The 25,527-nt window shown below is 48.1% G+C and overlaps 1 protein-coding gene across 1 annotated transcript; it reads left to right on the plus strand.

Moving 5' to 3' along the window:
• Window positions 1-4,480: 4,480 nt before the first annotated feature.
• Window positions 4,481-25,118, plus strand: PDE6D (phosphodiesterase 6D). The gene is made up of 5 exons (XM_078873376.1): window positions 4,481-4,762; window positions 15,747-15,835; window positions 16,797-16,922; window positions 17,462-17,567; window positions 19,759-25,118. The coding sequence occupies exons 1-5, from the start codon at window positions 4,716-4,718 to the stop codon at window positions 19,838-19,840; spliced, it is 450 nt and encodes a 149-aa protein (XP_078729502.1). The 5' UTR covers window positions 4,481-4,715; the 3' UTR covers window positions 19,841-25,118.
• Window positions 25,119-25,527: the final 409 nt, after the last annotated feature.

The raw sequence follows: 25,527 nt of genomic DNA on the forward strand, positions 1-25,527 counted from the left end.
TATTAAGTGAGCAGAACAGAGAATGAGGTCAGGGGATACAAGCGGCGCCACAGACCGAGTGCACACTGGCAGGGTGCGTATTCGCCAGCCGGGCGCCCTTCCAGATTAAACAAGTTGAGTCAGAAATTAATGAGTCCAGGTGCGTAGATAATAGGTCGAGTAACTGGCACAACGCTCCATGTAAGGCAAGAAAAACTAACGGAAAAGCACAGGTAGGCGCACGATTGTAATTGGCCGGGCGGGATAACGTAATCCTAGATTTTGTTTGAAGTCAAGGGGCATAAAAAGGGGAGCCAAAAAACGTCCAGGAGATCTCATCTTCAACAACTTGGTTGCCAAGACCCCCCCCCCCTGCCACCCTGCCTCCTCGAGCCGCTCGCAGCATCCGTGTGATGCCAGCGAGTCCTGCTACGAGGCAGTGATGGGCAAGGTTTTTTCGCCATCCTCCCTCCGACTCTCACAGCGTCCGTGCGACGCCATGAGTACAGCTGCGAGGTACGTGATAGGGCGTGTGAGTGTTTGGCGACTTGGATAGCAGTAGGCTCGGCTTTGCTCGCCCAATATTCCCTCCGGGCAGTGCATGGTTTGCGCCGTGAATAAACGTTAACACAGAGCATCAGTGCAGTGTCTGCTGCGATCTGTGTGTGGAGCGGCTGCGTGGGCGGACGCGCAGTGAGAGTGAGGGCAGAGCCGCAGCACGAGGGCGCCTTGATATAATCGCCTGCAGGGCCACGCTAGCGTTAGCTGTGGTGTGCGCGTGTTAGGATATAATCGCCTGCAGGGCCACGCTAGCGTTAGCTGTGGTGTGCGCGTGTTAGGATATAATCGCCTGCAGGGGCGCGCGCGTTTGCACTGCCGCATTAGCATTCGTGGAGGTGTACGCGGGCAACGTGCGGCGGTGAGCCAGCAATGTAGCTATGTCCCCAGAGAGGGCGCTAGCGCAGGAGGGCCGATCACCCGGTCGGCGAGGAACCGGCGGCAGCCGACCAACACGGTGGAGGAGGAGGGAGTGGAGAGAGTGGACGGGGCGGACGTCACGCCCCACCTGCCTGGCGAGGGTGGGGGGTGGACGCCGGCCTTCACAGGGCCGATAGTTTGAAAAACGAATTGCAACAGCATTGCTTCAAGCGAGCCTGACTGCTGATGAGACACTGCATGTCGAAACTTGTGTTGAACTAATGCCGCTGGCGTTGTGCACTCGCAGAGGGCCGTTTGGCTGATGGGATGTGTAAACTATGTCCTTCCAGTCTATACGTGTTACGTGGAGAGACGTAGAGTATGGAGCCATCCATTGAGTACGTAAGCAAAGATCTGTCAAAACTTGACCCCTTCCCCCCTCCTTGTACGCACGATGACTTTTTACCCCCCCCCCACCTGCGTACGTACGCTTGAACCATCCCCCCCCCCGAATCCTATAGAACGGCCGATATTTAATCCACACAGAAACGATGAAGGATGAATAATATTAACGTGTTTAATCAAACAGATAATCCACCGCCGGCTGCATTATAGAAATTAAGTTGCGTACCTGTGACGGTCCCACCTGATGACGGAGACTTGTGTTGCCTCCGAAACGTCGTGATTTTTGTTTTATTTTATTTGCATTAATTTTGATGTTTTACCTACGTGACTTTACCGAAAAAACCTAAGAATATGATTCCTTGCAGTCACGAAAGCTTCAAATCTAGAATTACCTTTTAAAAGTTTGTCTCGTGTCCGCTAGGTTCAAACGCCGACTGAACCCAGTCGAACAGGTGACGTATTGTAGGAGTTTCGTCAACACGCGCCATGTCAGGCTGGAGCGCAGCAGCGTGAGCTGCAGTCTGCTGGGCCGCCGTCTCAAGATCCACAGCGTCGTTGACGTCATCATCATCGTCCAGCTTTTGATTGTTCTGTCAGAAGACTCAGTCGTGTGAATGCGCTCGTGTCGTTTGACACTGGCCTGCGGCAGCTAAAATCTTGAGCCAGCGGCAGTCTGCAGTGAGGCCAGATTGAAGGATGTGTTATCCATGGGGCAGGCCGCCAGACTGTCAGACTCACTGCTGAGCTGCGTGATAGCTGCAGTCAGGGGTACGGTGGCATACGAGTGACACCTCTCCCACAGTCCCACATCTCCCGGTAGTTTTTGTCTGATAGCGGAAGAAACTGAACTGTGGCTCATTTGAAGGCCAATGTGGACATATTATTATCGAGGCTTAACCCCCCCGCTTCCCGTTTCCTATGTGTACGTACATTGTCAGTAGACCCCCCCCCCATATGCAAGTGTACGCATTTTAGGTAACCCCCCTCCTACCTCCATGCGTACGTACTAAATGGATGGACCCTATATGGGAAGGCAGCAGGCTGTTGGGAGTGTTCCTAAACGTAGATGCCATGGCATCACGTGCCATCTGCTTCTCACGTTTAAGGCCTTGAATGGTCTGGCTCTAAATATCTGTGATAAAAGAGCTTTTTAGCTTATCAGATTCTTCCAGTATCTATAGAGATTCTGATCTCGCCGATATTGCTCAATCTTGACTTAAAGCTTTAGAGACTGCAGGAATTAATATTCTTTGGGTCTTTCGGTAAATCCACGTAGAAAGAAAAATAATAAAATAAAATAACAATATCACGATGTTTCGATCGCAATACAAGAAATCGTCATCAGGTGAAAGAAATAGCGGGAGAGCTGCTGAGGCAGGAAAAAATATATGGTGGAAGCGCTGCTAAGGCAGGGAGTTATAAAGGTTTGAGATGGGTGTAGCCCAAGGGTCAGTGGGCGGGGCTAGAGATAAAATTTGAATGTAAATGTAAGATCAGATAAATCTTGACAAACGAAGCTGTGGGGTGGCCATTGTATTGTGCATGTCAATGTAAGAAATTTGCTTGTAAATGTAAGCTCGGAGAGAGCTCAGAAAAAGCCATCGTCATTTCCAACAGCCTAAAATTGTTTCTAGCTAAAGGGTTGAATTTCGCAGTCACCCCTAAACACATCCCAGTTGATGACATCATTGCCCAGGTCGACGTAGTCCTTAAGGGTTTGGGACACATTCCTGCAGACGTGGCAAGATTAGAAATCGCTGCAATCCTCAAAAATGCAAAGACACCTATTAGCCACATCAGCAAGGATGAGCGTCTTGAGCTTTCTCAACTAAAAAAGAGAGATGACATAGTCATCCTCTCAGCCGACAAGGGCGATGCCACTGTCATCGTGGACAAACCACATACAATAACAAAATTCAGTACCTACTTAATGGCAGCTATACCAAAATCAATAGAGATCCTACCAACCGCCTGGTTACGAAAACCAACATCATCACTGATCCGACATCTTTAATCGAACCAACCAAACGGCTTTCCTTAAAACCCTCTGCAGCTAGACCACCCAGATTTTATGGCTTACCAAAAATCCACAAAGAAGGTACACCACTCTATCCTATCATCTCCATCATTATCTCACCCACCTACAAACTGGCCCGATTTATGTCTGAGACCTTGCAACCATTCACTGGTAAGACCACCTCAGCTGTACTCAACTCAGCTCACTTGATATCTTCAATTAAGGACATCTCACTATCTCCAGGTGATTTGCTTGTCAGTTTTGATGTGGTATCTTTGTTTACCAACGTTACTGTGCCTGACACCATTGCAATAATTGAAGATTTGGTCCTACAAGGACTGAATGCTGATGTACCGGCCCTGGTGAGACACTGCCTCACCAACACTTACTTCACTTGGAATGGAACATTCTACAAACAAATTGAAGGTATCCCAATGGGTTCTCCCTTATCTCCAGTTGTAGCCAATGTTTTCATGGAGAAATTTGACAGATTCTATCCAGGCATCCACCCTTCGTCCTTCCTTGTGGGAGAGATACGTAGATGACACGTTCGTCATCTGGCCACATGGCCTACCAGCTCTGGGCCATTTCTTCAACCACATCCACTCCATACACCCAGCCATCACATTCACCATGGAGGTGGAAAAGGATGGCAAGTTACCATTCTTGGATGTTTTAATCGAAAATAGACCAGATGGCTCAATGGGACACTTTCTACAGGAAAGCCACCCATACGGATGCCTACCTAAAACCTGACTCCCACCACCATCCATCCCAAAAGAATTCCCTTATCTAAACTCTATACACCTAAAGTCACGTAGAAAGAAAGAACCAAAGAGTAATTCCTGCACTCACGAAAGCTTCAAATCAAGATCGAAGTTATTGTTACTACCAGCCTACATGGCGTCATCACAACCTGTCGGCACACCGCGACATGACGTCATTTAATAAGCGGGAGCCACATCGATGCATGACGTAATCATACACGGATTGGCGCTTGCCGTTGCACCATGACGTCACCCGATACAAGTTTCCTCTCGCGCGTCACAACGGCTTCGCGGCGTCATCAAAGACACAGCACACATGACGTCACCGCGGCAGAAGGCGACTTCCGGTGACGTCATCGCCGCGGTTGCTAAGGGGCGTCACTAATCGCCGCGTGACGTCACGACGCCGCTCTATTGCCTCGGGACGCGGCTGGGGTTTTGTCAACCTGGGAGCAGCGGCGATTATCACCGTCGATTGTTGTTATTATAATTAATCGACGTCGTGTGTCAATAACCGCGTTGTAAACCGGTAGGGAGGTGCGTGTTGGTGTTGTTGTGGAGAGGAAGAAAGCCCCCAGCCAGCCCCCAGGAGGAAGAGAGAGAGCAGCGAACATCTCGCCGGCGGCTTCATGGAGAAGTGCGACAAAGCCGAGTCCATCCTCAAAGGCTTCACCCTGTATCCTCCTCGTCAGCAGCGTCATCCTCCTCATCGCTCCCACAAGGCGATCTCTTTCACGATGCAGAGGGTTGGTGTTTTGGTGGGGGGGGGGGGTGAGATGGCCTAAATATAAATTGTGTGTCGTTGAATTCGCCACCACCCGTCCAGGCCAAATCAGTAGGGGGGTGAGAGAGGGGGGGGGCATTGTTTGTCGCGTAAACAACGTGGCGATTGTGTGACTGGTACGGCGCGCACAGCGGTTCTGTGCTGGAGAGTTAAACACAACAACAACAACATTTACCATCCGAGTACGGCGACGTTTCGCTAGTGATAGACCGTGTCAACCCACACGTGTCAACCCACACGTATCTAACCACGTGTCAACCTACACGTGTCAACCCACACGTGTCAACCTTCACGTGTCAACCCACACGTGTCTAACCACGTGTCAACCCACACGTGTCAACTCACGTGTCAACCCGCACGTGTCACCCACACGTGTCAACCTACACGTGTCTAACCACGTGTCAACCTACACGTGTCAACCCACACGTGTCAACCTACACGTGTCTAACCACGTGTCAACCCGCACGTGTCAACCCACACGTGTCAACTCACACGTGTCAACCTACACGTGTCAACCCACACGTGTCAACCCACACGTGTCAACCCACACGTGTCAACCCACACGTATCTAACCACGTGTCAACCTACACGTGTCAACCTACACGTGTCAACCCACACGTGTCAACCTACACGTGTCAACCTACACGTGTCAACCTTCACGTGTCAACCCACACGTGTCTAACCACGTGTCAACCCACACGTGTCAACTCACGTGTCAACCCGCACGTGTCACCCACACGTGTCAACCCACACGTGTCAACCTACACGTGTCTAACCACGTGTCAACCCACACGTGTCAACTCACACGTGTCAACCTACACGTGTCAACCCACACGTGTCAACCCACACGTGTCAACCTACGCGTGTCTAACCACGTGTCAACCTACACGTGTCAACCCACACGTGTCAACCCACACGTGTCAACCTACACGTGTCTAACCACACGTGTCAACCCACACGTGTCAACCTACACGTGTCAACCTACACGTGTCAAGCCACACGTGTCAACCTACACGTGTCAACCCACACGTATCTAACCACGTGTCAACCTACACGTGTCAACCCACACGTGTCTAACCACGTGTCAACCCGCACGTGTCAACCCGCACGTGTCAACCCACGTGTCAACCCACACGTGTCTAACCACGTGTCAACCCACACGTGTCAACTCACGTGTCAACCCGCACGTGTCACCCACACGTGTCAACCTACACGTGTCAACCCACACGTGTCAACCTACACGTGTCTAACCACGTGTCTAACCACACGTGTCAACCCACACGTGTCAACCCACACGTGTCAACCCACACGTGTCAACCCACACGTGTCAACCTACGCGTGTCTAACCACGTGTCTACCTACACGTGTCAACCTACACGTGTCAACCCACACGTGTCAACCCACACGTGTCAACCTACACGTGTCTAACCACACGTGTCAACCCACACGTGTCAACCTACACGTGTCAAGCCACACGTGTCAACCTACACGTGTCTACCTTTACGTGTCAACCTACACGTGTCAAACCACACGTGTCAACCCACACGTGTCTAACCACGTGTCAACCTGCACGTGTCAACCCGCACGTGTCAACCCACGTGTCAACCCACACGTGTCAACCCTCAACGTGTCAACCCACACGTGTCAACTCACACGTGTCAACTCACACGTGTCAACCCACACGTGTCAACCCACACGTGTCTAACCACACGTGTCTAACCACACGTGTCTAATCACACGTGTCAACCCACACGTGTCAACCCACACGTGTCAACCCACACGTGTCAACCCACACGTGTCAACCCACACGGTCGAACCCCGTATTCTTGTACGGAGGTACAGCCGTTTCAATACGGGCAGCAAACATTATTTTGTCTATTTGTTTGTGTTTCTCCCTTGTGATGGGATTTTGTAGGATGAACACTGAGATGTATAAGCGGCACGCGGTGACCAATAAGGTCTGAATTGGTCTGTAATCAGGTAGGGCACTGATAAGGGGCTGACAGCTCTGCGATTACATCAATCAGCAGCAGCGGGAGATTTTACCAGAACGTGACGAATCTCCCTGGACTGTGCTGGGTGGTGGGCGAGTTGACCATCCTTTTATACTTGCGTGTCGAATTATACAACAACGTGCGGTGGTAATAACGGCAGCTGTTATCGCTGCAGAATACGCTGCGTTATGTTTTGCACTGTGTGCGAGGTGGCGCGTGGCATTGTAACACATTGCACGCCTTGGCCTTGCGAATACATTGCGAGTGTATATCACACGTTACATTGTCATAGCACATCGCGTTTTATGCTTTGCAGTGTGGTGATAGCGACTCTTGAAGTTTGCTTGTGCATGACAGTGCTGTACGTGGCATTGTAATGCATTATATATAACGTAACGTTGTATCACTTATACATTATAGCGGTGATAACAACTTATCGTTAAATGTATAACACGTTGCCTTATATATTGCATTGTGTATGAGACTTTACATGATAACACGTGGCATTGTAATACATTATAGTGTGACACTTCATATTGTAACATTGCATTTCTGTATGGCATACTGTTGTAACTGAATATGTGGCATTAGATTATAACCGAGTACACATTTTAACGGTTACACTTTCTAACACTAATTGTAACACAAAATTGTGATATCCACAGAATATAGTACCGTGCTGGGTGGCCAGAACACAGGGTTATTAAATAGATTTTAACACTGGCGTTAATACATTTTAACTATATTATTTAAGTTCATATTTTATCTATTATCATTTTTCATATCTATTTCATCTATTCTTCCGAGAACCCTGAGTGAATTGAGACAAAACTTAATTGATGAACCTTCAAAGTTTACAGCTGTAATCCTACATTTATTTTAAAAGAGAATTCATGCAAGCATTGGATATTAATGGGAGTCAGTTTGAACATTTGTTAAAATAAATTAAGTATGCTATATGATTTGTTAAATATAATAACCCTGTGTGTCCTGACTTTTGGGCCACTCTGTATATGCTATATTATTACATATAATGTGTCATGGTATACTGTTATAACAGTGTGATATTGTAGCATACAATATACGTTATATTATACCATTGTATAATGTGTTATTACATTATAACACGGTAAAGTATACAATGTCATGAAATCCATTACATTGAGAATAGGTTTTCCCCTTTTTTCTGGCAACAAAACAGGTGTTAAGATGTTAAAACACCAAACTGAAACCTTTTACAAGGAATCATGTCTGCATTTACCACAATACCGGTACTTGTGGTCAGAATGCAAACAAAAACATACTCTGATAATTCTAGATTTGAAGCTTTCGTGACTGCAAGGATTCATATTCTTAGGTTTTTTCGGTAAAGTCACGTAGGTAAAAAATAAAAATTAATAAAAGTAAGATAAAATAAAAAATAAAAATCACGACGTTTCGGAGGCAACACAAGCTTCCGTATTCAGGTGGAACCGTCACAGCCACGACAGCTGTATCAAGTAAATGAGAGATTACAAGAGCTACCACTCCGTATATATAATGGTTGAAGAGGGGAAGGGCCAAGTACGGCATACTTTTTATTAATATGGTAAGGTGAGGCCTAAGACTAAGAATAGACTGCATAACAAAAGACTGAGCCTTTGTTATGGAGAGGTACGGTTTGTGACTACGCCTAGCCTACATAACAAAAGTGTGAAAAAAGAAAAAACTAAACCTGGTAAAACAAAACTGGCTGTCTATCAATAACCTATAATAGTTGTCTGTCAAATAAGATGGTCCAAATAAGTGTAGTTAAATCTTTTTTGCATGGTTAATCACATCTTTCCAATGATTACTCAGTTTGTAACCATCATCACGGTTGAAATGATGTCTGTGTTTGTATATTTGTATGGCTTCGTGTACAAACCTTTGATGGTACGGATACTCTGACCGCACCATCCGCCAAGCTGTTTCTCCCACCATACAGAAACAGCCACATGAAACTCCGACCAAAACTATCACGTTACCATACATAGCAGGCGTGACCAAAAAGATCTGCAAAATTCTAAACAAACATAAGATCCAAGTCCGATTCAGTACAGTGCATAAAATCCGTGATCTGACTCCATCTGTGAAGGATGTCGTTCCTGACTTACAGTATCCTGGAGTCTACAAATTGAGTTGCAGTTGTGGTGATTGCTACATTGGAGAAACGAAACGTCATGTTTCTGATCGTGTCCGCGAGCACAAGTCAGATCTGAAACACGGCAGAACTGATTCTTCGGCCGTTGCCGATCATTGCTATGTGGGCTCTCATGAAATTGTCTTTTCCGAGACCAAGGTGCTCTGCAAACCTCCTGGCTACCATCAAAGGTTTGTACAGGAAGCCATACAAATATACAAACACAGACATCATTTCAACCGTGATGATGGTTACAAACTGAGTAATCATTGGAAAGATGTGATTAACCATGCAAAAAAGATTTAACTACACTTATTTGGACCATCTTATTTGACAGACAACTATTATAGGTTATTGATAGACAGCCAGTTTTGTTTTACCAGGTTTAGTTTTTTCTTTTTTCACACTTTTGTTATGTAGGCTAGGCGTAGTCACAAACCGTACCTCTCCATAACAAAGGCTCAGTCTTTTGTTATGCAGTCTATTCTTAGTCTTAGGCCTCACCTTATCATATTAATAAAAAGTATGCCGTACTTGGCCCTTCCCCTCTTCAACCATTATATATACGGAGTGGTAGCTCTTGTAATCTCTCATTTACTTGATACAGCTGTCGTGGCTGTGACGGTTCCACCTGAATACGGAAGCTTGTGTTGCCTCCGAAACGTCGTGATTTTAATTTTTAATTTTATCTTACTTTTATTAATTTTAATTTTTTACCTACGTGACTTTACCGAAAAAACCTAATAATATACTCTGATAATATTAAGACAATGCATATCCATCACATTATAATGCATTATGCGATGTTATATTATAGCATCATATAAAAAATGTGTTATTAACGTTTTGATACAATACATTATATGATGCTATATTATAACAAGTTACATTATAACCGTGTAACATTACACATTGCGTTATAGTACAGTCGAGTAGTGGGGGGGCGATGTTGTAAGGTGTAATCCCAATGGAGTAAATTGCAGCTATTGTTTTCAGTATTTTGGAGTAACGCAGCGGCGCTCTATATATTTTAGACCTTTTATTGACGTACGTGAGGCGATGTTCGGAATAACGTCATCCGCAGCGCGGCATGCGCCCCACCCTCGCCTGGCGCCGCGAGCCAATGGCGTTGCCGGCAGCCGGTGTGGGACGATGACGGAGTGTGAAGGGATAATGAAGAACGCAGGTGGCCGGATGGCGAACATCCGGAGAGGAAGGGGGTTATTAATGAGAGGGTACTGTAGCAAGAGAACACAGGTCGTTAAGAATTTATGACCGAGTATAATATTGTGTGTGCTTGTATTGTGTTGATATAGGCGAAGATAATATAGGCGATTATGTCTGCGAGTGTGAGTGAAATCCCCTTTAACATTTTTCCCTATGAGAAAATTGCTTTCGACATACGCAATTTTGAGATAAAACGTGCGCTTTTCCAGGAATGCATCTATTGCTTAGGTCAAGGAATACCTGTATTGGGATGTTTAGCTAATATCGGTGACATTTAAATTTGATGGATCAGTAGTTTATGGTTTCTTACCATCTAGCGTACATAATATGCTCACATGCAGGCCTACATACAGACAGGACCAGTCTGTAACCGATGAAAGACCGACACAGCACTTGACGGTTCTTTGATATCCTAAGCCAGGGGTTGGCAACCAAGATAACAAGAAGAGCCATTTATTTGGAATTAGGTAAAAACAAAAAAACATAGCTCGGTATTTGAAAAGCCACGATGTACGCGAACACAAGACCTTAATCAATAACGTCATGAAGTGGCGGTCCTTAAAGCGCCGCACGCTGCTCTGAAGCCGCAGGTTGCTGACCTCCTGTCTTAAGGCAACGCAAACTTCTTACAAATACGAGGGGGGACGCATTGCGCTGAAGAACCTGGCGATCCGAGTTTTGATTCCCGGCCTTGGGATAACATCGGTGGCACGGAGTGATATCTGCACTGGTCCTGGATCCCTCCAATCCCCTCCTTCAGTGGGGGGTGAAATATCCATAATAGAGTTGTTTTGGGTTCGATCACGTGTGTCGTTAAACCCGCCACCACCCGACACAGCCAATGAGTTACATTTTTAAGACAACTTTATTTTCGCGCAACTTTATTAATTCCCTTGTGCTCCTGGAGACTGAGATTAATTGCCATGATTTTGGGGGGGGAGGGTGACGATTATGTGTCTCGTTTGTCTCTCTGTACGGCCCGTTCTCGTTCTGTCAACATTTCCTGGCAGTCTCGTTTGTATTTGTTCATCCCATTCTGCCCTGTTTGTATTGTCAGTCTCGTTTTGTTCCATCGCATTATTGTCGTGTTAGTGTTGTCAATCCAGTATATTCGCTGCCGTTCATCTGGCCTCATTTCTACTGTTTGTCTCGTACGTTTTATCTCCGTTGTCTTGTTAGTATTTTAACTGCTTGGTGTATTCCCATTTGTTGTGACTATTGTAGCGTCTTGTGCAATTTTCTCCCATTGAACCAACGGTGCCGATATACACTCCCAGAAGGGCGTGTGGCTGATGGGATTTGTAAACAAAAAACATTTTTTACATTTAAATATTACTTACACAGGTTGTCCGCAACCGATTTGAGCGTGAGAATTGTTCTATGAATCGTGACGTTTCCCTATCGCTTGCGCACTGTTTACGCCGTCGCTCTCCACATGGTCCGTCCGGGCTGTGCCGCGTGTTACTCCGCACGACGCCTCGGCGCTCTGCGCGTTTGGCAGCGTTTTCCTGATGGAGCGAAACGTCGGACACGGGATGTTACGATCATAAAATGTGTTGTACACCGCGCTGAACGACACGCGGTACAACCGGAAAGCACGCTCGGGAGCTGTACGTCAAGATTAAGATCCCACATATAGCCTTTAGCAGATTCTTAGGACAGGTGCTGTTAGCGAGTACCTATGAAGGATGGCACAGCACAGGTTAAATCGGTGGCCGACACCAGGCGCGGCCGCCTATTATCTCTCCAGTGGTGACGCTTACACGCTCCACCAGGTACTCATTTTAAGGCCGAGTCGACCTAGGCGGGGGCCCAGGACCGGTTCAGATGTTCACCACTGCTATTGGTCGTGAGCGGGAATCAAACCCGGGTCGCCGGTTTCGTAGTGCAGCGCTCTTGGCCACTGCACTACCGCACCACCTCGACAAACCCTGCGTCTCTATTCCACTAAAGCGCCAGTTGCCACACCGGCGGGTTGGTGACCCACTTCTCATGAAATCTGTAAATGACGGGAAAAGTCCCCCATCATCATCATTACCGAATAAGAGTGCCGCCTGGAAAACTGGAAGCTTCAGACGAGACGCACACGCAGGTGTAAAAAGGCTCACGGCCATTGTGCATGTGCAGAAAACCGTCGGCATATCCTGAAGAAAATCTGATTCTAAGACAAGAGGACCACAATGGCTTGGGTCGTGATACGCTGATGGTTGTTTTTTTTGCACATGCCTCACGGGCCGTGCGCTTCCCACGCCGTGTTGTTTCGTCCCGTTTGAAACTCACGACCAAGGCTTCTGATTGGCCGCGGCGCCGCTTTGTCACCGCAGCGCCCGCAGGTCGTTGACCCTCCTGGCTATGGAACACGACCCCACTTTGTCATCGGGCGGCGAGAGGAGTGAAAAGTCGGGGAGGTGTTGGGGGGGGGGTACCTACTCGCATTCCCCTTTTCGGATAGGAAGGCGACACCTGTTCTAAAGGTGGCTCAGCTGCAATTGAGCTCACTTTGAAGATGCGCTCGTTCCTGCCCCTGCGGCGAGACGAACGAAGCGTCGGCTCCACTTTTCCCCGTCCTCCACGTGAGGCCTGGGCGGTGGTGGCGCACGCCGGTAACACGGCACTGGAGGCTGCCCGGGGGGGGGCAGTTGGTGGTGGATCACCGCACAAATGTTGGTGTCGAGGATGTGCCATCACTGTGGCTTGTCGGGAGAAGGCATTGCAGAAAGCAGTGGACTAATCGCCATTGGCTTCCATCTCTACGGGGATTGAGTGTTGCCCCCCCTCCCCCCCACTTCGTCCTCGCGCAAGGCGTGGGTTTTCTCCGGGTGCTCCGGTATCACCATCGTTAATCGGCTGAAAACATCTCAACATAAAAACCCAGGACAAGGAGGACCTTGCTGGAAAAGAGTCATACGACTCGGGTTGCCTTTCCTGGAGAAATAAGTAAATTATAATGTTACTAGCTTTTTTGCCCGTCCAAGGACGGGTGTATATTGCAGTAAATCTGAGATATTCAATAGAAAAATTGTTCAGCTCATGATTATTAATGAGTGGGGGGGGGGGTTGCCCTATGTGGAGTGATGTCACCCGTTAATGGCTATTGTGGAGGGATGCGGTATGTGGAGTGACGTCACCCCCTCTTGGTTATTGTGGAGGGGTGCAGCATGTGGAGTGACGTCACCCCCTCTTGGTTATTGTGGAGGGGTGCGGCATGTGGAGTGACGTCACCCCCTCATGGTTATTGTGGAGGGGTGCGGCATGTGGAGTGACGTCACCCCCTCATGGTTATTGTGGAGGGGAGGGGTGCGGCATGTGGAGTGCGCGACCTTGTGCGTTAGTGTAAATTTCCACGTGGGCATGAGTATTAATGAAGGGGGGGGGGCTCTTTTGAAGTGACGTCACACACAGACGTAGCTCTGTGCTGTATTCTTTGGTCTTACGGTAAAGTCACGTGACCCAAGAATATGAATTGCTGCAGTCACGAAAGCTTTAAGTCAAGCACTGTGCTGCTTAGATTTTTTTATCGTCACTTTCTGTAAAGAAACGTCATATTTGAAGCGACTTTGCGCAATTAATTATTTAATTCGGTTCGACCTTCCTCTGCGTTAGTGTAAAAATCCACCCACTCATGAATATTATTGAGGGGGGGAGGTGGGCCTCCTGTGGAGTGATGTCACGCGGGGCGTGGGCCTCGAGGAGTGACGTCACGTGCGGGACACATTCTTGGCTTATAGTAGTAATAATTATATACAAATTATTTAGTTATTTCCTACACATCCCATTGACCACACGACCTTCTGGGAGTGCCTGTCGTTTGGCAGCTTCAATGCAAGCAAACTCTTGAGAACGGTGTCAACGTGCAGTGTCTCATCAGCATAGCCAGGCTGAGTCATGGGCCCTTGATCGATGCAATATAATCTTATCGCACTGCCACAAATAATCATTGGTGAGAGAGTGCACGTCTAAACCGCTCCTGAGTTTTACTTGCATTGAACCAATGCTTCCGATATACACTCCCACACGACCCTGTGGCTGATAGCATCTAAAAAAAAAACTTGATTCTTTTCATGTGGAAACGCATCCTTGGCACACAGCCACCAGCAGAAGCATTCAGACTATTGGACGTCGACGTTGATAGTCACAATGACCGTGATGGTTTGATGATGGTGGACGATTGTGTGCGGTGGTTTTGACGATGGTGGTTTGACCCGCTAACAGCACTTGCCCCTAACAGTGTGTTAAGGCCATACGAGGGATGTTTGTCTTTGATCTCGGTAATAGCTGCTTTTTGTGTTTAGTTTTATTATCCTTCCCTCCACACACCTCCGATTAGCATGGTTAGCTACGTCCCGTGCGAAAGAAGTTCCACATACATACATGGTGGTGGTGATTTGATGATGTTGGTCTTAGTGATGATTATGGTGGATAATGATGATGAGCTGAGTGGACCCCCTACTGGGAATTTAACTCGTGACCTTCGCACTCCGAGTTCTAATGTCAAAAACTTAAATATTCATGTGCTTGCTGTGCTCGGAGGGCACACGTGCAGCAGCGGTCGCTGCCTGGCCCGGCCGCCTGTGGATTATGCGCTTAGTGACGGTCATTACTGCTAATTAAATTCCTATAGAGGGTGGGCGAGAGGGCAAGGGGGAGGTTTGCCAGATTTCAGTATTACAAGTGTACTTTCTGCGTCGACCCTCTGAGTGTTGTCCCACTCGTGTGCGTGGTGGTGGGTTTTCTCCAGCTACTTGGGATTCTTCCCACGTCAAGCAAAACATTCCTTTGGTAACGCTTTCCAACCGAGGTCGGAACGTGTTTATGCATTAGCTCCCGAGTCCAACGCTCCGTGCCTGTGAACTGCTCGCAACTGTGTACCAGCCTGGTTAAACCCAGGCCGGTCCGAATGTTTCAAACCGGTGCAGATGTCCTTGTAATGGGGTCTGTGTGGCGCAAGCGGAGAGAAGATGAGGCCTAACTGTGGCCAAAACAAGACCCGTGTGAGCTTCGTTTAGAGTGACACACACACAATAGCTCACGTGCGTGCACCCGCAAGCAGTGGGATTAAACGACGACAACAACACCCGCCATTCGTTACTAAGTGGGCGGTGACGTCAACAAAAGTGCCTGTGCCGGGCTAGGTGCACTTTGAGGCCGTCACGTGACATGTGAAAGGCTCGCCAGCAGGGGTTCACGGGAAAGACCTAGATGCCATGGGTTGACTGAGCTGCCTGTGCTGCCCACTCTACCAACTCGCTGCGTTGTATCCACCCGGCGCTTAGCTCGTACGTTGTGAGCGTCGCTCCTCCCGTCTCCATCCTCCGCTGCTGCTGGAGGGCGACTGCCTCCCAACTGCCCAGTCGCTTCCTCCACGAGCCTCCTCCACAAACACCAGTGTGCGCACACCTGCAAGCACAAGGCTTGCACACAGGCACGCGCGCACACACGCGCGCGCACACATGGCGGCGGTCCATGTTGATTCCTTGACTTTCCCTCGCATCAGCAACTGGATGAACCTGCGGGATGCAGAGAGTGGCAAGGTGCTGTGGCAGGGCACGGAGGACCTGTCGGTGCCCGGGGTGGAACACGAAGGTGCGTGTGTTTCTGAGTGTGTGTGTGTGCTCACAACAACGAGCCGAGCGCCGGGCGGATAAAACACAGCAAGTTGGCACAGTAGGGGGCACAGGTGGTGCATCGGCCAGTCATCTCAGTCACCGCATGGCAGCTGGGACTGTCCCGTGACCTGCCAGCGGGCTTTCGACACTTCGCGTGGCCTTGAAGTGCACGTAGCCTGGCACCGGCGCCGTGGTGACATCACCGCCACTTAGTGGCGAATGGCGGTTATTGTGTGCATATTACAGTCGGGGAGCGGTATTGTAGTGGTTAGCACGCTGCGCTACGAACCCGGCGACCCGAGTTCGATTCCTGCTCACGTCCAACACCAGTGACGATTATCTGAACCTGTCCTGGGCCTCCCCTAGGTTGACTGAACGTCAAATGAGTACCTGGTGTGGTGTGTAAACATCGCAATTAGGGAGACAAATGCGGTCAGGCGTGGTGCTGGCCACCCACACACCTAGTGTGCTCACGAACAGCACTTGCCCCAACAGTTTGTTAAGGCTATACGGAAGATCTTTGCCTTTTTGTGTATTGGTGTGTTTGGGTGTGTTCGGGTGTGTACGAGTGTGCGTGTACTCGTGTGCGAAAGTGATAGTGGCCGTGCATGGTTAGCCTCTATACCTTTTAGTTTTGTTGTGCATGGTTGGCCAGGTTAGTGGAGTTCCATTATAACCAGGCAGGATCTGCCCTGACAATATCTCACGTCTGCTCTTGGCCTCAGACCCCACAAACTCACATAGAGACCCTCTGTATCTGCTTCAAAGTCTCCCACTGTCTGCCGTCAGGTCAATCGGCCGCCCCCCCCCATTCTATGCACGCATCCCACCCAGCGTAACCGTTTCTTTGCCAAATCTTATTCACCCATGTGTGGGCTCATGTGCCTGCAAACCCCCCACCTCCCCCCCCATCCCTCCCTCCGCCCCACCACCCACAGCACGCGTGCCCAAGAAGATTCTAAAATGCCGCGCGGTGTCTCGGGAGATCAACTTCTCATCCGCTGAACAGATGGACAAATTTCGCCTGGAGCAGAAGGTGTTCTTTAAGGGACAGTGTCTGGAAGGTGTGTGTCCACCCAATTCCCTCCCAACTCTCTTGCCTGCTCGCCCACCAATTCGCTCGCTTGCTCATCCACTTGCTCACCAACCAATTCTCCTTACTCCACCACCAACTCACTCGCCGACCCGACTGCTGATCTCCCAACTCACTCACCCGCCCGCCTGCCCGCCCACCTCCCAGCTCGCTCACCTCCCAGCTCGCTCACTCGCTCACCTGCCTGTTCATCTCCCACCTTGCTCACCCATCCGTTTACATGCCCGCTCGCCTCCCAACTCACTCGCCCATCTCTCAACCCACTTACTCATTCATTCGGGCACCTGCCCACTGAACTCCCATCTTGCTCACCTATCCGCTCACCGACCCACTCGCCCCCCAACTCGCTTAATCACTCGCCTGCCCACTCATCGCCCATCGTCCGCTCACCGCCCACTCACCTCCCAATCTCTTTATAACGCTACATGTACAGCGGATGCACGTGTACGTTAAGAGTGCGAGTGTGTGGCGAGGTGTGACGAGGTGTGCGTGGTTGTCCTCTCACGGCAGAGTGGTACTTTGAGTTTGGGTTTGTGATCCCCAACTCGACCAACACCTGGCAGTCGCTCATCGAAGCCGCGCCCGAGTCGCAGATGATGCCAGCCAACGTGCTCAAGTACGCATGACACGCACGACATGACGCGACATGACGCGATATCACAGTGACATGCGCTAACATAGCAACACCACGATAACACGACAATACACAACACTATAACACAGTAACATGCACGAACATAGCAACACCACGATAACACGACAACACACAACACTATAACACAGTGACATGCACTAACATAGCAACACCATGATAACACGACAATACACAACACTATAACACAGTGACATGCACGAACATAGCAACACCACGATAACACGACAACACACAACACTATAACACAGTAACATGCACGAACATAGCAACACCACGATAACACGACAACACACAACACTATAACACAGTGACATGCACTAACATAGCAACACCATGATAACACGACAACACACAACACTATAACACAGTGACATACACTAACATAGCAACACCACGATAACACGACAACACACAACACTATAACACAGTAACATGCACGAACATAGCAACACCATGATAACACGACAATACACAACACTATAACACAGTGACATGCACTAACATAGCAACACCACGATAACACGACAACACACAACACTATAACACAGTAACATGCACGAACATAGCAACACCACGATAACACGACAACACACAACACTATAACACAGTAACATGCACTAACATAGCAACACCACGATAACACACGACAACACACAACACTATAACACAGTGACATGCACGAACATAGCAACACCACGATAACACGACAACACACAACACCATAACACAGTAACATGCACTAACATAGCAACACCACGATAACACACGACAACACACAACACTATAACACAGTGACATGCACTAACATAGCAACACCACGATAACACGACAACACTATAACACAGTAACATGCACTAACAAAGCAACACCACGATAACACGACAACACACAACACTGTAGCATGTGCCAACGTAGCGACATGCAATGATACACGGCAACACATGATCCATGACTATAACACAGTGACATTCAACAGCATAATAAAACTTGACGCGATAACACGTCACCCGATAACACGCAGTAGACGTGTAACAACACGTGATGACACAGTTACGAGTGACATAATATGACATAATAATACAATATCACACATGAGACCTCCTTTGCCAGTAGCAAGATATAGTAATAGGTTTTTACCCTTTTATTTGGCAACAAAACTGACACCTTTATACAAGGGATCATACTTGCATTAACCACAATACTTGCGGTCAAAATGCAAACAAAAAGACAAATCTGATAATGTATGCACTGTCCTTGAAATTGATTGGTCCACACCCGAGACAGCTTTTTCTAGAGCCCAGTCTCACATGGTGTTGGACCAGATGACGCCAAAAGGTCCAACACCAGAGTTGTCTTTTTGTTTGCATTTTGACCGCAAGTGTTGTGGTTAATGCAAACATGATCCCTTGCATAAAGGTGTCAGCTTTGTTGCCAGATAAAAGGGTAAAAACCTATTACAATGTCACACATTGCTAACACACTGATATGCAACAACACAGAATAACATGTGACATGACAACACAATATCTTGGCATGATAACATGCAGTTACACACAATAACACATGACACGATACTCTGCAGTGACATAAATCGCACAATGATAATGATGATATAATGACTAGAAAGTGAATTAACACTGATGCGATGACGCGATAGTGACAGACGATGACACGATAGTGTGCTGATGACACAAGCCGACTCGCTCACCAACAAACCCACCCACTCGCCCGCATGCTCACACACCCACACCCATTAACCCGCACCTCATTGTCACAAGCCCATCCACTTGGCCGCACACTTACTCGCCCACCCACTCACCCGCGTATACACAAACCCACCCACTCATCCACAAACCCACCCACTCATCCACACAACCGTTCACCCATGTAACTATCCACTCACTTTCACACTCACACACTCACCTACACACCCACTCACCCGCACACTTACTCGCCCACCCGCGCGCCCAGAAACCCACCCACTGAACCACAAAACCACTCGCCTACGAAACCATCCACTCACTTGCACACTCGCCCACACACATGCACACCCACTCATCCACACACCCACCTACCTGAACACTCATTGACCCACCCACTTTCCCGCACACTCGCTCCGCTGTAGGCTGAGTCTCTGTGTCTCTCCCCACAGTGGAAACGTCGTAATAGAGACAAATTTTTTCGACGACGAAGTCCTCGTCAGCACCTCCAAGGTGCGGCTCTTCTACGTGTGAGCTCATGTCGGGCGTCGCTCACCACTCGCTTGCTCACTTATTTACACACTTCTACACTCAGCCATTCATTCACTCACTCGCACGCTCGCTCACTTAATCACTTATACATCTGTTCACCCGCTCGCATGTTAACCCTCTCAGCCACTAACTCATTGACTCACCCAGCCACTAACGCCCTCACTCGCTCACCCATCCACCCATCCTCTTGCTCACTCACACCAGCACACCCATCCACTCACACCTTCACATATGTGCTTGCCGACACATTCACACTAACCCACACACTTGCACATCAACGAATTAACTTCCTCGCCACACACCTACACTTGCTCACATCACAAATCCACCCACTCATCCGCACACCTACCCATCCAACCAGAAACCCACCCATCCACTCAACCACCAAACACAACCCCTGTCCCACGTAGCAGCAACAACAATCGCAGCAGCAGCATCGGCAGCAGTCGCATTTTAACACTTTTAAGTTGCGACTGTGGCCGTGACATTCGCGCCAGGTGAGGTGCACTACCTTCCTGCCTACTGCTTTGGGACACACACACACCTCCTCGTCCACACACACCTCCTACACCACACACACCTCCTACACACACACATACACCTCCTCGTCCACACACACCTCCTACACCACACACACACCTCCACCACCTCCTGCGCTGTCGTGAGGAGCGGTGGATTAATTATTTTCTTTCGGAGTGACGCGACATCGCCGCTTGTCTCCATTTCCGGCTCCGTCAATCGCTCTCCAAGTGAGACCGCGTCCAGTAGGTTTGTTACGGGGTGTGGGGTTGCTGTGTGGGGTGATCGGTTCAGGTGGTGCAGTGGCTACGGTGCTTAACTCACAATCTGAAGGTTTGCAAGTTCAATTCCTGTTCAGAGTCCGACTCCGCTCGTCGTCACTATCACCAACATCAAGGTTGTCATCATTCACAGCGCCATCATCAGGATCGCCAATAATATTACTAATTCAACTTATCATAAAGATGATAATTATCCCGATCATAGTCATGTATAGAATCCTAGCATCACCATGATAACCTCTAATTTCCATTAACATTACCATTCGTGGGTTTACTCCAGGTCTTGCGGTTTCCTCCCATGTGTATAAAGACTTATTAATTGGCAAAAAACATCTTACTATATAGAGGACTGCAGAGCGTGGGAAATTGTTGGCACCAGCTCCCTGCCTGGCTGCTGCCATCCAGCTCTTCTGGAGTGCCTCAGTGATTGTGAGAGATGTAATTTTCATGGACGACGCTACATATAAAACTAAACATGATTGTATTAATCACATTCAGTAACATCGTACATTGAAAGAAAACTCAGTATCACTAACGTCACCCCTCATTGTCATGAACAACATCATTCCCCAAGTTATCATCATTATGTTGATGATGCTGATCATTCGTCATATGCAGCATCTCAGCATCTCAGCATCGCGGTCATAAACTATCATTCCTATCAACATCTTTGCCAATCATCATCATTACAGCACCATTATTAGCATTAGCATTACCATCATTACCAATTTAACACGTAGGCTTTCACCACCAATATCATACAAAAATGAATTACCAATCACAACCATCATCAGCATCATCATACCCACGACCATTGTCATCACAGCATGAAATTTCCATCACTGGCTCGGTGCCAGCGACCGTGTTGTCGGTCTGCCTGTTGAGGTATTGCACCCGAAAGCTTTTGAGGTTCGTGACGCACCATAACAGATAAGTTGTAGTCGGTGTATATGGTTCCTGCGTGTGTACATTTTGCACGTCTGTGCGCGTGCGCTGTAAAAACAAAATATATACGGTAATTTAAAAACAAAAGGAAAAAAATAGTTTTGTACGTGATGATTGTTTAGATATTGTGATTTCGGTTTGAGGCTGCGACAGCGTTTGCCGTCATATACTTGGCAAAGTCTGAATTCAGCGCTCCACGTCTTGTGTTTTTGGGTTGTGCCGCGTGTCCTGATGTCCGACGTTTCGCTCCACGTGCTGGAAGCTTCTTGAGGAACCGTATTCCCAGTTGTTTTTTGAATAAGTTTCCGGCACATGGAGAAAAACATCGGACGCCATGCCGTACTACACGGGGTACAAACGCAAAGCAGTCGGCACAACCGTGAAAAATCTACGAAGTGGTGAATGCAACGTTTCCTTGGCCAAGTGCATCCAATGGAACTGGTCAACCACCGGCGATCGCTCCGAGCCCCTCGTTTGAACAATATTTGTTGAACTTTTCAGGTGGCTGATAAGGGGCTTTTTGCTCCGGCCGTGAAATATGTCAGCCCGTTTTGTCTACCGTCCGTCCATCTGAGAACCAGTTCTATTTATAACTTATATGGCACCATTTTCAGTCATATTTTAACAAACACTAAATCCAGTCGCTACTGACCTTACCGAGAGAGTTGCCGAAACGTGGCGGTACTACGGTACACGACGCATGATCGCACCGTCCGTTTTGGAAAATATTGCCGCATCGCGATTATCGCTGGTGCCGTTTAATCCCTCGCAAATGTTTTGTTTCCCGAGAAAATATATTTTAGGGACTATCAACAATTTAAAGCTGTAAATTAATAGCTATTGTCCATTAAATTAGCGCTTCGCGAAAAGTTTTTTCCATATTATTTGATGGCATAGCGGTCATGACATCATAGTAGTTAATACAGTTATTTAATTATTGGAGTGTAACTGGCAGTGTGTGCGTTATAAGCGTTATAGATTGTAATGCCAAGAAGACTCGTGGCAGGCTTGTGTTGAGAGAAACTGCAGTTGAGGAATGTTTGAAGTAGTTTTTTGTTATTGCTCCTAAAAAGTATGGCAACGCAACAAACTAGGCGATTGAAAAATGTGAAATACATTTGCAAAGTTATGGTAAACAGATCTTGTGACGATCGGCATATTTTGAAAATTAAAATGGTATCGCAACCACGCAGCTCACCAGCAAACCAGCATGTCCCTGGCACTTCAGGGAAGAATTTTTGGCCGAGATTGGCAACGAAAATGTAAAAAAAAATTCACGTAATTAAAAAAAATGCAACATTATGCTGCTACGCGAAGGAATGCACATTTTTGACACCGTGAGAGCTCGATCCGAAATTCCTCCGCCTCCCGACAACGCGGCGATGACAGTGGCACAAATGGGCAAAAATAATTGGAATGTTTTAAACGACAACAAAAAAAAATCCTCCCCATCGGTGCGGTGGCAGGGTGGCTCAGAGGTCACAGCGCCGAGACCTCGGGTTCAAAAGCAGGTTACGGCACCCGCCTGCGATTCAAACCGGGGTTCTCCCATCGCAGTGGGTTGACGGTCTCTGCCCGGTCACCGATGACAACAGTTGCCTGTATGATTGCCGTTGCCGACGGAATGGATCGCTCAATTGGGTAAAAGGCCACGGAGCAACATCGGCCACTGCCGTGAAACTACTGAGGACTTATGCCCGTCTATGAAACTTAGCACCTTCGTGTGATCGCCTTGTGCTGTAAGAATGACGCGAATACCAAATGTGCGATTTGATTTTGATGACATGATTTGAACACCGCATTAACTGGGTGAGGGCACATGTATGGCAACTGGAAATATGAATCCTCATGAGATTTTACCACGTGACACAATAATCATCGGTCTCGGTGGAGAATACAGTACCTCACCACATCTCTCTCCCTCCACGTATAAAATGTCAATTATTCTGGACACATCCCATCAGCCACATGACCTTATGCGAGCGCCTAATTTCAGCAGCATTGGTTCAACACGTGCAGGCCCTGGACCGGTTCGGCGTTCAGTCTCATCAGCAGGTCAGACTTGCTCGAATCAATGCTAGATATGGGTCCCCGTTTTACGGCAGAACGACACAATGCTGTACATCACACAAAAATAAGTGACTCGCTTTCATCAAGCGAGTCGCTTCGACTGCAGCAGGCAGCTAATCGTAGCCATCATTGGCGTGACATTCCCCCGCTGTCACGACGGCATACGCAGGCACAGAAACCATTGAGGGGAGAATGGATGGGTAAACTTAACTATTTATTTTTTATTTTACCAGTTAAGGTCCACAGCGATATCGAGCTCTTTTTCAGGAGCGGCCTGGCCACAAATGACAGCTCAATGAAGTGGCTTATCGTGATGTGGAAATGTATAGCAGTCAAATACTCCTAAACGCGTGTTTCTAAATGTGGAGGGAAAAACCGGAGGACCCTGAGAAAAATCCACACGACCACGGGGAGAGACACGCAAACTCCAAATGTACGGCAGGCGCCAGGGTCCCACGATCGCCTGCATACGAGGCGAGGTAGTTAACATCTCTTAGCCACCGTGGATCGCTGTATCTCTTCGTTGTGCACAACCTGCCCGCGTTTCCTGCAACTGGGTGGCGCGGTATCGCAGCGGCTTCCCCCGGGCTTAACAGCAAGAAGGGGGCCCCGAATTCGGCCCTCTCCGTGTGGAGTTTGTATCTCCCCCCCCCCCCCCGGGTACTCCGGTTTACACCTAAACGACATTTTAAAAAAATCATAATAACCGTTGTTGGGTTAGATTGCGTTATTTATAAATGTGTCGTAACCCTCCACCACCCGACACGGCCAATCAGTAAAAAAGTGTCACGTTGGCAAAAGACAAATAGTTCACTACTTTAGCCCACCGGTGTGTTGAGTGAATCCACAATATTTACAATTTTTGAGTAGCACGACGTTTCGCTGGTAATTACATCCAGCATCATCGGGCAATTTGCCAGAATAGTGAAGCCCTCACTTGCTCCCGGTCTTAAATAGAGCAGCAGGGTGACATCATCATTTAACTCATTCAGGTGCAGTCTTTTGTCAACGTGACACTTTTTTACTGACTGGCCGTGTCAGGTGGTGGAGGGTTACGACACATTTATAAATAACGCCATCTAACCCAACAATATTTCTTTTGGTATTGGCCCAAAAGAACCCCAATGCTGACATTACCTCCTCGCTTGGGATGACAACGCAGCAAGCAACATTGCTCCCTGCTACGCAACACTGTGGCAGGACCCCTCCTGAATGAGAGCGAATGAGGCTTCACTCGCAGCCTCGCTTGTTGAAGCTATCTCCCTTACACGTGGCTCCCCAGGGCTGCCCAAGGCTGCCCGCCCCCCTCCAAACGCCACCACAGGGCCACGCAGTCTCTTCTTAACTTTTGGAGTCGCGACGCGGAGTAGAATTCTCATTACTCATTGTTAATTATTCCGATTGAATGATGTAGTTTTAATGTAATAAATTGTTGCGTTTCAAGACGTGCTGGTTGTTTGTTTTGTTTGCAGGTTTAAGGGACAGGGACCGCTCAGAAAACAGTGATCTGAGCTTGTAGTTTAAAATACTTTTATTAAATATTCTTGGTTCTTTCGGTAAAGTCACGTAGAAGGGAAATAATAACATGATAAAAATATAACAATAAACTTTTATTAAAGTTGCTGGCTCACTCCGCTGCTGGCGGAAGGATCTTCTCTAGAGGGCGCACAGTCACTACCCGCTAGTCTAGAGTACAGTATTTGATCTCCTTTCCACGCTGCCCAGATGGAAGAGATGCGGGTACCCCCACACGTTACTCCACCACCACACACGTTACTCCACCACCACACACTCCGCGGCCGGCAGCAGCCTGCGGCTATTGAAGGGGCTGCAGTGCGGCTCTTGACGTTTGAA

Source organism: Lampetra fluviatilis, chromosome 36, assembly GCF_964198595.1.
Source record: "Lampetra fluviatilis chromosome 36, kcLamFluv1.1, whole genome shotgun sequence".
Taxonomy (NCBI): Eukaryota; Metazoa; Chordata; class Hyperoartia; order Petromyzontiformes; family Petromyzontidae; genus Lampetra; species Lampetra fluviatilis.